We start from the raw sequence: 13,472 nt of genomic DNA on the forward strand, positions 1-13,472 counted from the left end.
CCCCTGCCCCTTCCCCCATCCCCAGCCCTGCTGAGTGAGTAAGGCACATAGGGGCCTTGGACTACGTGGACAGGGAGAGAAGGTTGAATCCTCACTGCAGGGTCTGATGGGCCGACCTGGCCTGATGGGGGTGGGAGGCCACGTCCCTAGGGGAGCCTCTCGGACAGATCCCAAACAGGGACCCAGGCCAAGATGGAGGCCTCCCTCTTCATTTTTCCCATGGCCTCCCAGCAGACCCACTCAGGTCTGGCTCCTCCCTCTTCGCCCCTCCGGCAACAGGAGCAGGCCTGCCGGTCCTGTGGCTCTGATTTATGGTAATGAATCAGTCTGATGGATGTATGGTCGTGATTTGCATATAGAGCAGTTCTCCCACGGTCCCGAGCATGTGGTCGTGTGTGTGTGCGTATACAGAAGTGACTCTGGGGGAGCTCTGAGTCTGGAGGGGCGTCTTATTCCCCAGCCCCCCCCCATACACATGTTCTAGACCGTAAGTACCGCAATACAGCTCGCCCCTGGATCTCATCCCTGGAAAGGCACATGGTATCCAGTAGGTGCTAAATAAATACTGACCGGCTCGTAATGAATGCGTGAAGCTCCAGCGTGGAGCCTGATGCCGCCGCTCCCAAAAGAGGACAGAGCTCCAGCAATGTAGGGCCCTGGGGAGGGGTCCCCGGCTCGGGCAACCCCTAGGAACAGGTTGGAGAGCCAGAGCTTCCCCTGGCTGTTCGGAAAGATGGAAGCCCTCCTTTCCCCGGGGGCCCCACTGTACCCCCAGGCTGGACCTGAGAGGGGCCTGGCTCAGAGGATGGGTCCTTGCTACCACCAATCCCGGGGTGGGGGTTCCTGTTCCCACACAGCCCATAGCCCCTTAACAGTCACTTGTCCAGGCCACACTATGGGGTCCAAGCCCTCCAGCTCATCGGTGGCAGAGCCTGGAGTCTGTGTCCCCCTAACTCCCAGCCCCCCACTCCTCCCAGTCCTCCATCTTACCCTGAGCAGGACCTGTACCCACAGGTCAGAGATGGATTCAGGGCCAACGTAATTCTTTCATTGTTGTAGTTATTGGTTTTTTTTTTTTTTTTCCCAAAGATTTTATTTATTTATTTGTCAGAGGGAGGGAGAGAGAACACAGCAGGGGGAGCACAGGCACAGGGAGAAGCAGGCTCCCTGCTGAGCAGAGAGCCCGATGCGGGGCTCGATCCCAGGACCCTGAGATCATGACCTGAGCCAGAGGCAGATGCTTAACCCACTGAACCACCCAGGCATCCCTGACATAATTCTTTAGGAAGAGAGTCCCGGGGATGCTTCATAGATCGGCACCCCAAAGCATGTGGGGCTTGATAACAGCAAGGCCAAAAATAAAACCAAAATGAACGAAGGCCACGGTGCAGTCACTCCCCCACACGCCTGGTGCGGGTGCTCGGGTCCTGAGGTCCATCCCAGAAGCTGCTTTCAGAGACAGGGTACGAGCGAACGCAGCCCGGAGCCTGCCCTCCGTGTTTTTTACAGCAGTGACTTTACGAGGTGGGTAGTGGTTCTCTGTCCGAGTTGAGGCGGCTGAGACACAGAAGAGTAAGGGACTTGTCCAAACTGACAGAGCTGAGAAGGGACTGGGACTCGAGCCCAGGGAGGACGGAGCAGAGGGGTCTGAGCGGCTGGGCCTGAGGGCACCGGCTCCAGCCAGGCCCCTGGTGTCAGAACTATCTTCCGTCCCTCCCCGTCTCTCCCCCCGCTCAGGGCACCGGTGACTTCTGCTCCGATCCCGACACCTTCATCCTGAACATCACGGAGGGCCAGGTCCGCACAGGTAACGAACCTTCGGGGCCTCTGCTGTCCGAGCCGCTCCGGAAGCTCAGATCAGGCCCCCGGTCGGCCGGACCGCTCCGCCCTGTCGGCCCCGAACCCCTCCCCACCCCCAGCCCCCCGCCACTTTCGCTCCAGCTGGACCTCTGGGCCATTTGTTAGAAGGGCCCTCCTTGGGGCGTTCGGGGCCTGGCTGGACCACGGAGGGTAGTGAGGGCCTGGTCACTTGTGAGCTCCCGCCTGATTCCCCGTCTTGGCCTTGCAGAGGTGACCCGTTACTACCTCTACTGCGGTCAGAGCGGAAGCAGCCCCTTCCAGCAGGTACGCCCACCCTGCCCCCCACCCCCTCTGGACCCGAAGCCCAGCACCTGTAGGTGCTTTTCCCGTCGTCGTGAGGCGGGGGCTGCTTGCCCGGGGACCACACTGGGAGTGGCGGGAAGCCCGAGGGGTGCGGAGGGGGGCAGGAATCTGGAGCAGGGCTGCCGGGGAGGGACACGGAGACTCAGGGCAGGGCCACGGGCTCTCCGGTCTCTCCTGGCCAGGCGCTGACCGTCTTCCAGCGCTCGCTCACCACCATGCAGAGCCAGGTGGCCGGCCTGCTGCAGTTCGCCGTGCCCCTCTTCCCCACGGCCGAGGTAAGGCGGCTGCCTCCTGCGGCATCTGTGCTGGGAGCAGGGGTGCCCCTGCTGGACCCTGACAACCCTCCCCCTGCCCGCACCTCCTTGTCCTGAGCCGGGCTGTGGAGGGCCCTCCCTGGCCTCTTTGCCCACTCGGCTGCCCGCGGTTTTAGCCACAAGCCCGCCCCTGCTGCTCACTGTCCGCCTCTCTGCGTGTCTGTCTGCTTCAGAAGGACCTGCTGGGGATCCAGCTCCTGCTGAACTCCTCCGAGTCCGGCCTCCACCAGCTGACAGCCATGCTGGATTGCCGAGGGCTGCACAAGGTGCCGGGGCGGGCCCGGGTGGCAGGGAGGACAGGGTGCCCTGGCAGGCCACGTGTTCTGTTCCCAGAGAGCAGCCAGTAGGGGCCGGGGGAGTGATTGTCGGGGCTCCCTGCAAGCCCCTGCATGGCACAGAAGCCGAACAATAGGAAGGCAGGAGGGGTGTCTGGCTTCTTGATTCTCCCAAGTAGATAAGACAGAGTCCGTGAAAGGTACCAAGGGACAGGGATGGGAGGGTTGGATCAGGTCAGCTCTAGACTGTTGGGGGATCCTGACCTACATAAGGGAGGCCCTTCTCCAGACTCCAGACTCCCGGCCATCTGGTCAACCCGTCCATCTCCTGGCTGCGAGTGCACACCCCCCGCTCCTTGCCGGGGTCACCTCTCCAAGAACTTGGAATGCCAGACAGCCTCGAATGCAAGGAACGCTCTGGGCATATGTGCGTCCCCTCCTCCCTCCAGGCAGTAAGCCAGTGCGTGTGGACACTTCTCACATCCTGTGTGGATTTAGCATGAAGGCTCATATGATGCTCCTGGCTGCCGTGTGAGGACAAGTGCCCACGCTTGCTCTGTGCCGGTTGTATCCACCGTGTCGTTAGTTGTCCCCGTTAATGTCGTAAAACACATGTTATTTCATGGACGCTTTTATAGGTCAGGAAACTGTGTGTGTGTGTGTGGATGGATGGATGGATAGATAGATAGATATCCATAGATCTATAAAGTAGCTCATGGAAGGTTCCAGAGCCCTCAAGTCAAGGGCTTGGGTTTGGACCCTGGCACTCTGACTAGAGCCGAGAACATGTGCCCGCTCTCCCCCCCAGACACCCACATCGGATCCCCTAGCAAGCTGTAGCATGTAGACTCTCAAACGTATCCCGAATCTGACCGATGCTCTCCTTTCCCCACTTCGCCATGATCCAAGGACCAACCCGCTCCCTGGGTAACAGCCGTGGCCTCCTGGCTGCCCCCCCTTCTCTTGCCCCCTGAACCTCCCATGACCTTTCATTCACAGCAACCACAGCCGTGTTTGTAAAAGCCGGTTGGGTCACCTCCCTTCCGTCACACCCCATCCCTTCTGATCAAATGCGAAATCCTTAAGTGCCTGCGAGGCCTGGCGTGACCTGGCCCCATTCCACCCTGTCTCCTGCTGGCCTTTCTTCTCTCCTGAATGTGCCCCTCTTGTCCCCTTCCCTGATCGGCTTAAGGCACAAGCCGTTCCTTCTCACCATGATGGTCTTAGATTAAATGTCCCCTGGCTCTTGGCTCCCCAGCCCCGCAGCTGTGTCTGTGTCACTCAGAGCTGACCCTCGCATGCTTGGCCCCCAGTAGGTGGTTAGCATCTGCTTATGGAGTGAAGCCAAGAAGTCCCTTCTATTGGGCTCCGGAGTGTGGGCCCTTTGTGGGCTGTACAGAGTGCTCAGGAGGGGGAAAGGGAGGCAGTCACAAGTGCAGGCTTGGGGAGACGGGCTCCCAGAGACCCGCTCAGACCTCAGGCTGTGGCCCGACCTGCTTTCCAGCTACGTGTCCCTCCTCCTCCTCCTGTAGGACTACCTGGACGCCCTTAATGGCATCTGCTACGATGGCATCGAAGGCTTGCTGTACCTCGCCCTCTTCTCCCTCCTGGCCGCCCTGGCCTTCTCCACCATGATCTGCGCAGGACCGAGGGCCTGGAAACACTTCACCACCAGGTGGGCTGCCTGGGGCTTCCTGGGGGAACAGGCAGGAAGCTCTGCTCTGAGACCGAGCCCAGAGCTGGTAGTCTGGGACGATGGCAGGAGGGGGCCTGGCATACAGCCCCAGCAGGCTGGCTGGATCGCTGCAGAAGCTTCCCTGAGAGTCCAGACAGACTCCCAAAAGGAGGCTCCAAGGGGCCAGGGCAGGAGCGAAGTCGAGGACGGTGGCCGTGTCATACCGCAGCCTGGCATCCCTTGCTTGTCCTGTCTTCCTCTGCAGGACATTGTGGTGTGAGATGATGAGGGCTCTGGGTGCCGGAAGGGCACCCCCAGAATACCAAGAGGGATAGGTTGTAGCCCTGTGAGCAGGGCGCCTTCGTTCGCGTTGAGGAGGTAGAGATGAGATGGTATTTCAGTGCATGTGGATAGATCAGACAAAAGGAAGCAGGGAAGGGAAGGTCAGTGTGATGGGGTCAACACGGGGGGCTACCTGGAGGAGGTGGGCGTGAAGCTGGGAACTGGTGATCTCTGTACAGGAAGCTGATGCGGACACGTGTGGCCGCAGAGTTCTGGCAGCAGAGATTGGGAAGCAGGCCAGGATCCCGCTGCCTCTGAGCCTCGGCCCTCACAGCCGGCCGTGTCCTGTGTGTTGTTCTAGGGACAGAGACTACGATGACATCGACAGCGACGACCCGTTCAACCCCCAGGCCCGACGCATGGCAGCTCACAACCCGCCCCGGGGGCAGCTCCGCAGCTTCTGCAGCTACAGCAGCGGCCTGGGCAGCCAGACCAGCCTGCAGCCCCCGGCTCAGACCATCTCCAACGCCCCGGTCTCAGAGTACATGTACGTCACGGGCTCCCCGGGCACCCCCTTCCTGCCCCCGCACATCGCGGCTGGGGCCCCGCCCTCAGGGAGCTAGATCCGAGGACCGCACGTTGGGGTTCAGAGAGCCAGGCGGGGAGGAAGGCATCAGAGGCCCGCAGCGGCCCCCCACTGCAGCCCCAGGGCCCACCCCAGCACTTCTGCCTGAGGAATAGCCCTCGGTAGATACCGAGCCTTTCCCCGCAGATCCTCAGGGCAGATCACAGGGCCCAGGAGCCGCATCTCTCCAGGCCGTGCTGCTGCCGGCCCCTGGCACGCCGGCCGCTGCTTCTCCCCGGGGCGTCCCGGAGCTCTCCTGCCCAGGCACCCTCCGTGGTCCGTTGGCCTCCCCCTCCTCCATGGGGCCCTCCTGTCCAAATGCGAGCACCCCCGCCCCCATCCCCATGCCTCCCCCTGCTGAGCGCTCTCCTCCACCCCTGCAGGAACCAGGCCATGCTCTTCGGCGGGAACCCGCGCTACGAGAACGTGCCCCTCATCGGAAGAGGCTCCCCTCCTCCCACGGTAACCTGGGCCCTCCGGGCAAAATCACAGCTGTGGCCCTTGTGGAGAAATGAGTAAAGATAAGACGTCTGTCAGTCCAGGGAATCCCCCCACAGAGGTGGGAAAAAATGGAAGTTTAGTTCCTGGACCAGATAGCCACGCAGGTTACAGGCCGCTAAAGACATTGCAGAGCGAGAAAGCTCACCCCCATGTGGCCAGACGGCCTCACCCCAGGGCACGCCTGTCCCCAAGCAAGACTCCACAGCACCTTTGTCCACCACGCCATCCTAAGTACATGCTAATTAGGGTGGCCATCAATGTCCCTAATTGCCACAGCGATGGACGGTCCTCCTCGATGCTTACCTTCCAGTGAGATGCCTCCCAGACCCTAAGAAAACATTTCTGGATTGTAAAGCTGGCAAGAGCCCGATTTGGCCTTTAAACAGGTTTATATACATCTTAGAGGGGCCAAGAAGTCATTTACGGTGATAAGTTTGCTAAACGAAATGATCTAGAAGAGAGAGAACTAATCTAAGAAGAGAGAGCGTCCCCTTTTTGCTCCGGGGATATTGTTGGGTCTTTGCCGCCAGCTGCGGCCAGAGCCCCCATGTTGGCTGGGACACCAGCCTTCCTCCAGCCCCTCAGCTCTGCTGTGGGTAGGAATGTCCCCACGCCCACGCCCACGTCCAGCCAACGAACCGAGTCACTGCTCGGGGCAGGAGCCGGTGGCGTGAGGGGGTCACATTGGAGAGAAAAGGCACTGTCCTCTCCCAAAGGGCATGACTACCAGTAGAGACAGTAGACTTTGGGGTTCAAGGGCACAGACTCCCATGCCAAATGCCTGGGTTCACACCCAGTTCTTGGCTTAAGACCTCTGTGACCTTGGACAAGCACTTCTTCTCTGTGTGCCTCAGTTTTCCCGCCTGTGGAGTGGGGATGGTAACGGGGCACACCTCGGGGGTGGTGGCGAGCGTTGGAATCTCGGTCACCATTTATATGGAGGAGGAGGGCCCGCTGGTGCTCTAAGAAGGAGCTCCTTACTGTGCCCTCTTCCTTCCCCACCTTCCCCACAAGCTGTGGGATTTATAGGAAGTGGGCGTTGGGGGGAGTAGAAAACAAGGTTGGAGTCTGCAATGGGGGTGGGTACCCAACAGAGTCCCGGAGCCATGTGTCCATCAGGGAGGGACAAGGCATTTGAACTCAGGGGGTCTGGGAGGGGCCGTCCTGCTGCCGAATTAGAAGCACTGGACTCTGGGACACGGGGCTGCCAACACGTGCCTGGATCCCAAGAACCAGGCACGCACATCCGGTGAGGCAGCCCCAAACACGGTGCCGGCGGGAAAGAGGAGGACACCTGGCGTCTGTCTCCGGCAGTGTGTAACCTGCCGCTGGGGGAGGGGGAGGCCCAGGAAAGCGGCTCCGCAATAAGGGCTTTTGGGAGGAGGGAGGAGGTGTCCCTGCTGCACCATGCGGTCGCAGGAGGTCCCGTGCCGCAGGTGGCATTTCGGCCACACCTTTGAGCGGGATTCTCACACAAAGGCACTTTTGCCCCCAGGTGACACTTGGCCTGTCTGTAGGCATTTTTGGTTGTCACAGTCGGCGGGCAGGTGGTACGGGCGTGTAGTGGGTGAGGGCCGGGGCGCCGCTCAGCATCGTAGGGCACACAGGACAGCCAGAGCACAAAGAATGATCCAGCCCCAAATGTCCCGAGCACTGTGGTTGAGAGACCCTGCTCTGACCGGTCCCCCATCTTTTCCACCACGACCCCATCTTGCTCTTTGTGCCCAGGGCATCTCACATGCTATCTTTTTACGCACAGGTGTAGCCCTCGCTTCCTCAGATCCTCAGGAAGGGATGGGGGGCCAGTCGGAGCCCACAGTTCCAAGTAGGCACCTCTTAAATCCCAGCCTGGCTTTCTCCACCCGGAAGCCCCCTGGGTTCCTTTTCCTCCCGGCAGCTGCTGTCGACTCAGGAATGCAGGGTGATTGTAATAATCATCTGAGCAAAACATCACTGGGGGAGATCTGCTGTGAGTAAAGAATGACTCCGTGCACCGTGATGCCACATAAAAATGATTTTTGGAATACCTTCTGTTTGGAAAGATCCAGGCCTCTCTCCCTGCCGTTCCTAGAGATCAACAAGAACTGGCCTTGTTTTCGAGGCTGGAGGACAAAGGTCACTTTTCTCCCTAGAGTCATGTGCCCGGGGACTCTCACTGCTTTGGGGCAATTGGCGGCCCTACCGGCCCCAGGGTGGACCACCCCCCCACCTCCTGCCATGCAAGGGGCTCGAAGAGGCATCAGCAGATGCTGCTGACCAAGGAACCCCCAGCATGAGAGTGTGGACATCCACCCCAGTGGACAGCACGGCCGTCCGCCCCCTGCCCTCCCCCTGCACCTGCTCTGTACTGGGCAAGTGTGACGTTTGGATGGATCCCTTCCTCTTCCAGCCCCATCTCTGGGGACCGACGGGGATTTCGCTCTGGGGGGTGATGGCAAGCCAGGCAGTCAGAATGGATGGCCCATCCCATCGGCTGGAAACGTGCCTTCCCCCAGCTCTCCCTTTGAGGAACCCCTCGTGTCCTCTCAGGCACCGTGTCCTAGACTTGACGGACGAAAATGAGCCAGGCAGTTGTTTAAAATACCAATGCCAGGACTTCACTCTAGACTCACTGGGGCAGACAATCCCGGGAAGGTGCCTGGAAAGTTCTGAGTGTTATCAAGCGGCCAGTGGAGCCTCAAGGAAGTTTGGGCGATAGTGCTTCAAGGAGATGCTCACCCTTGGGTGTGCACCAGAATCACCGGAGGCCTTGTTGCAACCCAGGCTCCTGCTACACCCCCCGCTTCTGACTCAGGGAATATGGGACGGGGCCCGGCCAAGCCGAGGCTGCAGGTCTGGGAAGCCCCACGGAGAACCTCCGCTCTGGGTTTGGGTCTGGCATAGGCTTCCTCTCCCTCCACACTGTGGATGGGCTTGGTCCTTCTGGAGGACAGGGCTGTCCTGGGCACCGTGGGATGTTTACCTGCATCCCTGGCCTCTACCTTCTTGATACCGGTAAGTCTCCCTATTCCCCAGTTGGGATAGACAAAAATGCCTTCAGACATTGCCAGATGTCACCCCTGCTTAGGAGCCGCTGGGTTAAAGGGCTTCTGCCAGCTGGGAGCATGTGCTCCCCTCTCTGGACCTGAACTCCCAAACTCCCCTGGGGCCAGGAGATACTCAGGGCTCTTCCTGCTGGACTAATGCTGCTACTCCGAGTCAGCAGACCCACAGCGTCTGGAGCCCATTCGAAATGCAGAAGCGGAGACACCTGGGCGGCTCAGTGGGTTAAGCGTCTGCCTTCGGCTCAGGTCATGATCCCAAGGTGCTGGGATGGAGCCCTGCACCAGGCTCCAGGGAGCCTGTTTCCCCCCACTTGTGCTCTCCATCAAATAAATACAATCTTTAAAAAAAGAAAGAAATGCAGACGCAGGGCCTGGGATGTGAGATGAGGTAATGTGGGGGGCCCGATCTCCCTGCTCCGGAGCAGCAGCTAGCTAACATCTGTGGAGAACTTTCCGTCAGGTCACTGATTCTCCGCCTTGGCTGCATTTGGGAGAGCTTTGAAAAAAAATGCTGGTGGTACTTTAAAACGCTGAGATTTATGTGATGTGGGTTTTACGTCAACAACAAAAATTACTGCTGGGTATGGCCCGGGCGTCAGGGTGTTTTTTCAGACGCAGCCAAGTTTGTAACACACAGCCGAGCGTGAGAACCGCTGTGCGTGGGGTCTCGCCGTCTGATGGTATTCATCCTCCCTCTGGAAGTGCTGAGGGCTTTCGGGTCCCTGCCGGCCAGGGAAACTGAGGCTCGCAGCGGTCGGAGAGCCTTAGCCAAGGTCATGGGATGGATAAGCTGCATAACTGGGATTTGAACGTGGGTCTCTGACTCTAGGGGCCTGCGCCCATCAGCCTGTTCGCTAGGCGGGCTCCCCAGTGCACTGGTGCACGCTGTCACTGTCCCATGCCCTGGAGTCGCCGTGGCTGTCACAGCAGGGGGAGGGTGGCTGGTCTGTGTGTGCGCCTTGCATTTAAGGCTGGGAGCCCCACGTCCTTGGTGATCCCAGGACTGGAGGCATCACCAACAATGAAGCCTGCCCAAGCCACTCTAGTGTCTCCCCAAAATGCCTATGACAAAGACTGGCTCCCGCTCCCGCTCCCCGAGAAGTGTCCGCACCTTTGCGAGCACAGTGTCTGCTCTGACTGTACCCTGTGACCCTGTTCTGACCGTGCCCCTCCCCCGTCTCTCCCACAGTATTCTCCCAGCATGAGGGCCACCTACCTGTCCGTGGCAGACGAGCACCTGAGACACTACGGGAATGACTTTCCAGCCTAACACACTTTTCTGCAGAGGTTCCTGCCTCCTTGATCCGTTTTGGTTTTTAACAAATCCCGGCACAAGCTGCGTTTCTTTAATAGAAACCAAAGGCGTCTGGAGGCCGGGGGCAGGACTACGGGATGGGCAGGCTGCCCCGGCGTGTCAGCGATTCAGGGAGAATCCGCCTGAGCTTGGCTGAGATGCCTGACCCAAGGCCCCGGCAGACAGAAGACCCGTGACCCGGGCCAGCCTCTCCGTCTTCTGCCCTCCTGTCCATGCCGACAATGCCCCCTGGGGTGCTCGGCGGTGCGGAGGGTGTTGGAGCGCCGTGCAGGGGGTGGCCCCAGGGCTGGGGGGTGGCCACAGCCACATCCCCGGCAGGCTTTCCGCAGGGAGACCCTTTGGGAAGGTGAGTGACAGCGGCCACAGCTCACCCACCTTCTGCCGCCCTCCACTGCCTCTCCTCCATTCCAGAATCGATGCTGTGAGTTAATTCACTACGGATAGGGACAGTCTCAGGCATTAATAGACACTTTGAAAGTGACACTAACTCCCCCCCCACCCCAAGTGTTTTCAATATTGTGATTATCCAAAGAATGGAAACTCCTAGCACATCCAGTTTTTGCAAGCGGTCTGGGGCGCGTTCCTCCCCGCTGGGTTGAGTACCATTCTTGGGCAGGTGTTGCTCGCATCGGTTCTTTGAGGGTCTGGAGGAAGGGAGGATTTTTAAAGTACAGGTCACTGAGACCTGCTTTCCCAAGCTGCTGCTTGATGGGGAGGCGGGTTCATCCCATTCAAGGAGGGAGGCCCTTTAAGACACAAAAGAAGCTAAGAGGGACCCCTGCACGCAACCCCCCCCCGCCCCCCTTTCTGGGGACTGCCCAGATGAACTGCTCCTCCCTTTGGTCTTCAAGCAGGTCTGTCTGAAAGGTTTTAGCAAGGTGGGATGGTCATGTCTTGACCTGAGGCAGGCCTCTTCCCCTCCCCCATCCCTGTAGCCAACCCGTTGTCCCGGGCCCTGATAAGCTGTACCTGCTCCATGAGAAGGCGTTTGTTGGCCAGGAGGAAATAATGACCCGCCGTCCTGCCTGCTGAGGGTCCAGGGTTAGGGTCTCTGGTGCTTCTCATCTCCTGTCAACTCAGAATGCACAACACTGATGCCCCCACCGCCTTGCACACCCAGAGCCAGGGACATGGGGTGACCCTGCTGGGGACAAGGGCTCCACTTCTGTTTTCGAGACGTCCTTTCCCATCAGGATGCTGACCGCGGTGGCTCCCAGCGCCCAGCCAAGCCTCTGTGACCGAACAGGGCCCAGGACCGCCCGGACTCTTACCTCACCTGCGCTAACCTAGAAGTACCGCGTACCATAAATGTGTCCGTGTATGGCCCCATCGCATGCAGATAGGAAGCCCGCAACGCCACGACGTTGCTTCTTAACATTTCGTTGTTGGCGACCGTAGAGTTGTTTTTAATGCATGTAAACTAAACTAGACTCCTTCAGGTGGTTCCTGAAGGAGCCAGGTGGGCTTGCCTCCGCTTCATATGTGTGTGCCCTCGCCTGGGGAGAAATAAACCACTTGTACTAAAACGTGCGCTCAGTCTAACTTCCTCCGCGGCGGCGATAATGAGGGTGCCGCGCACTCCCCGCCGACTGGATCATGGGGCAGAGGGCTTCTCTGCAGATCTCAGTGATCTCAGGGCAGGGACTAAAAGATGGGACTTGGAGCAAGTGGCAGAGCCTAGCCAGGTGCCCCTGGACAGTTCGATGGGGTTGGGGCCACAGTCACAGGGCTGGCCACGTCCCCCAGCTGCTGGCTCCCCAGCTTTGCACTCTGTACCTGAACTCTGTCTCCATGGGGTATCTCTCCGGGCAGGGGCACCTGAGATGCCCTGCACCCTTCATGCTGGGCAGACTCCAACTCCGTGCCTGTGGCTCAACGCCCTGTTAGCGCCTCCCTGCCTGCCGCAGCCTCGGCTGGAGGGAGCAGCTGATGCGTCCTTTGGGAGCACTTGAGGCGTGACCCAGAGGACTCTGCACAGCGGGACATGCTGGGCTCAGAACTGCTCATCCCTCAAAGCTGAGCATCAGAACTGGGGCGTTCCTGAAATAGGGATGCCTCCCCCCGCCCCGCATCTAATAGGACAGGTGCCTTCCTCCCTCGTCTCCATGGCCCTTGGAGCCATGGAGAAACCAATCTGTTTTTTTCTTGTAGATTTATCTGTTTAGGGCTCCTGAGTGGCTCAGTTGGTTAAGCAACTGCCTTTGGCTCAGGTCTTGGTCCCAGAGTCCCGGGATTGAGTCCCATGTCATGTTCCCAGCTCCATGGGGAGTCTGCTGCTCCCTCTGACCTTCTCTCCTCTCGTGCTCTCTCTTACTCTCTCAAGTAAATAAAGAAAATCTTAAAACCAAAAAAAAAATGTATTTATTTATTTTAGAGAGGAGAAGTGGCAGAGGGGAAAGGAGAGAGAATTTTAGACTCCCTGATGAGCACAGAGCCTGACGTGGGGCTCGATCTTATGACCCCAGCCAAAATCAGCAGCCAGACAGATGGTCAACCTCCTGAGCCACCGAGGCGCCTCCCCTACCCCCGCCCAATCTTGTTTGTTCAACGGTAACTGCAGTTCAGTACTCAACTTTGGGGGCATTCATCGTCTCTGGGATCCACAGAGAAGACCCGAGCGGCAGGCGGGCCCTGCGGGAAGCAGGAAGCAGGCCACGTGAGAGCGGGCACATGCTCAAGGACGGTTTGGGTCCCCACGTATGTCATTCCGCGACCTGCATTTCTGTCCTGGGAGCAACAACCTCTCACCCAAGGAAAGAAGTGGGGGGAATAGGCCCCTCTGCCAAACAGGCAGACATCCACCTGTTGGCTTTACCGTTTCTAAACCTCTCTGAACAGCCCCGACCCCGGACCCAGGAACCTGCTCCCAGAGGGGAAGGTGTGAACTCCACCAGGCCCCCATCTGGAAGCAGCAGAGGTTCTGCCAGGAACAACGGCGTGTGCTTGAGGCTGTCCTTCGGGGCTCCCTCAGCCACGGGGGGCAGTGACAGAGTGATCCCCGCTCCAAAGCTGAACCATCTCCAGTCTTCCTAAACAAGGCTGTGCGGTGCATTTTTTCTCGTCCAGAGCGTCACGGTCTCGTATTTCCAAGCCGCAGGGGCAATATCCCTGCCTCTTGGCTATAAACTGCTGACGCAGCGCCACTCAAGGCACCTTGTGTACCCACGACAGATGATACCCAGACCGGGAGCATTTCCTTTCTTCTCCCTTTCAGATTTCTATTCTCCCCTTCGAAAGTGCATTGATGGCTTGGCACGGGACCAGCAAACGACCACCAC

The 13,472-nt window shown here is 59.1% G+C and overlaps 1 protein-coding gene across 1 annotated transcript in view; it reads left to right on the forward strand.

Annotated features, from left to right (window-relative positions):
• Positions 1-11,720, forward strand: part of TTYH2 (tweety family member 2) — a 37,838-nt gene extending 26,118 nt beyond the window's left edge. The window contains exons 7-14 of the mRNA XM_045984556.1: positions 1,738-1,807; positions 2,069-2,124; positions 2,346-2,438; positions 2,651-2,743; positions 4,285-4,427; positions 5,071-5,256; positions 5,718-5,796; positions 10,069-11,720. Coding sequence (XP_045840512.1) covers positions 1,738-1,807; positions 2,069-2,124; positions 2,346-2,438; positions 2,651-2,743; positions 4,285-4,427; positions 5,071-5,256; positions 5,718-5,796; positions 10,069-10,149 — 801 coding nt within the window. The 3' untranslated portion in view covers positions 10,150-11,720. The remainder of the gene's footprint in view (positions 1-1,737; positions 1,808-2,068; positions 2,125-2,345; positions 2,439-2,650; positions 2,744-4,284; positions 4,428-5,070; positions 5,257-5,717; positions 5,797-10,068) is intronic.
• The last annotated feature ends 1,752 nt before the right edge of the window (positions 11,721-13,472 follow it).

This window comes from Meles meles, chromosome 18 (genome assembly GCF_922984935.1).
Source record: "Meles meles chromosome 18, mMelMel3.1 paternal haplotype, whole genome shotgun sequence".
Classification (NCBI taxonomy): Eukaryota; Metazoa; Chordata; class Mammalia; order Carnivora; family Mustelidae; genus Meles; species Meles meles.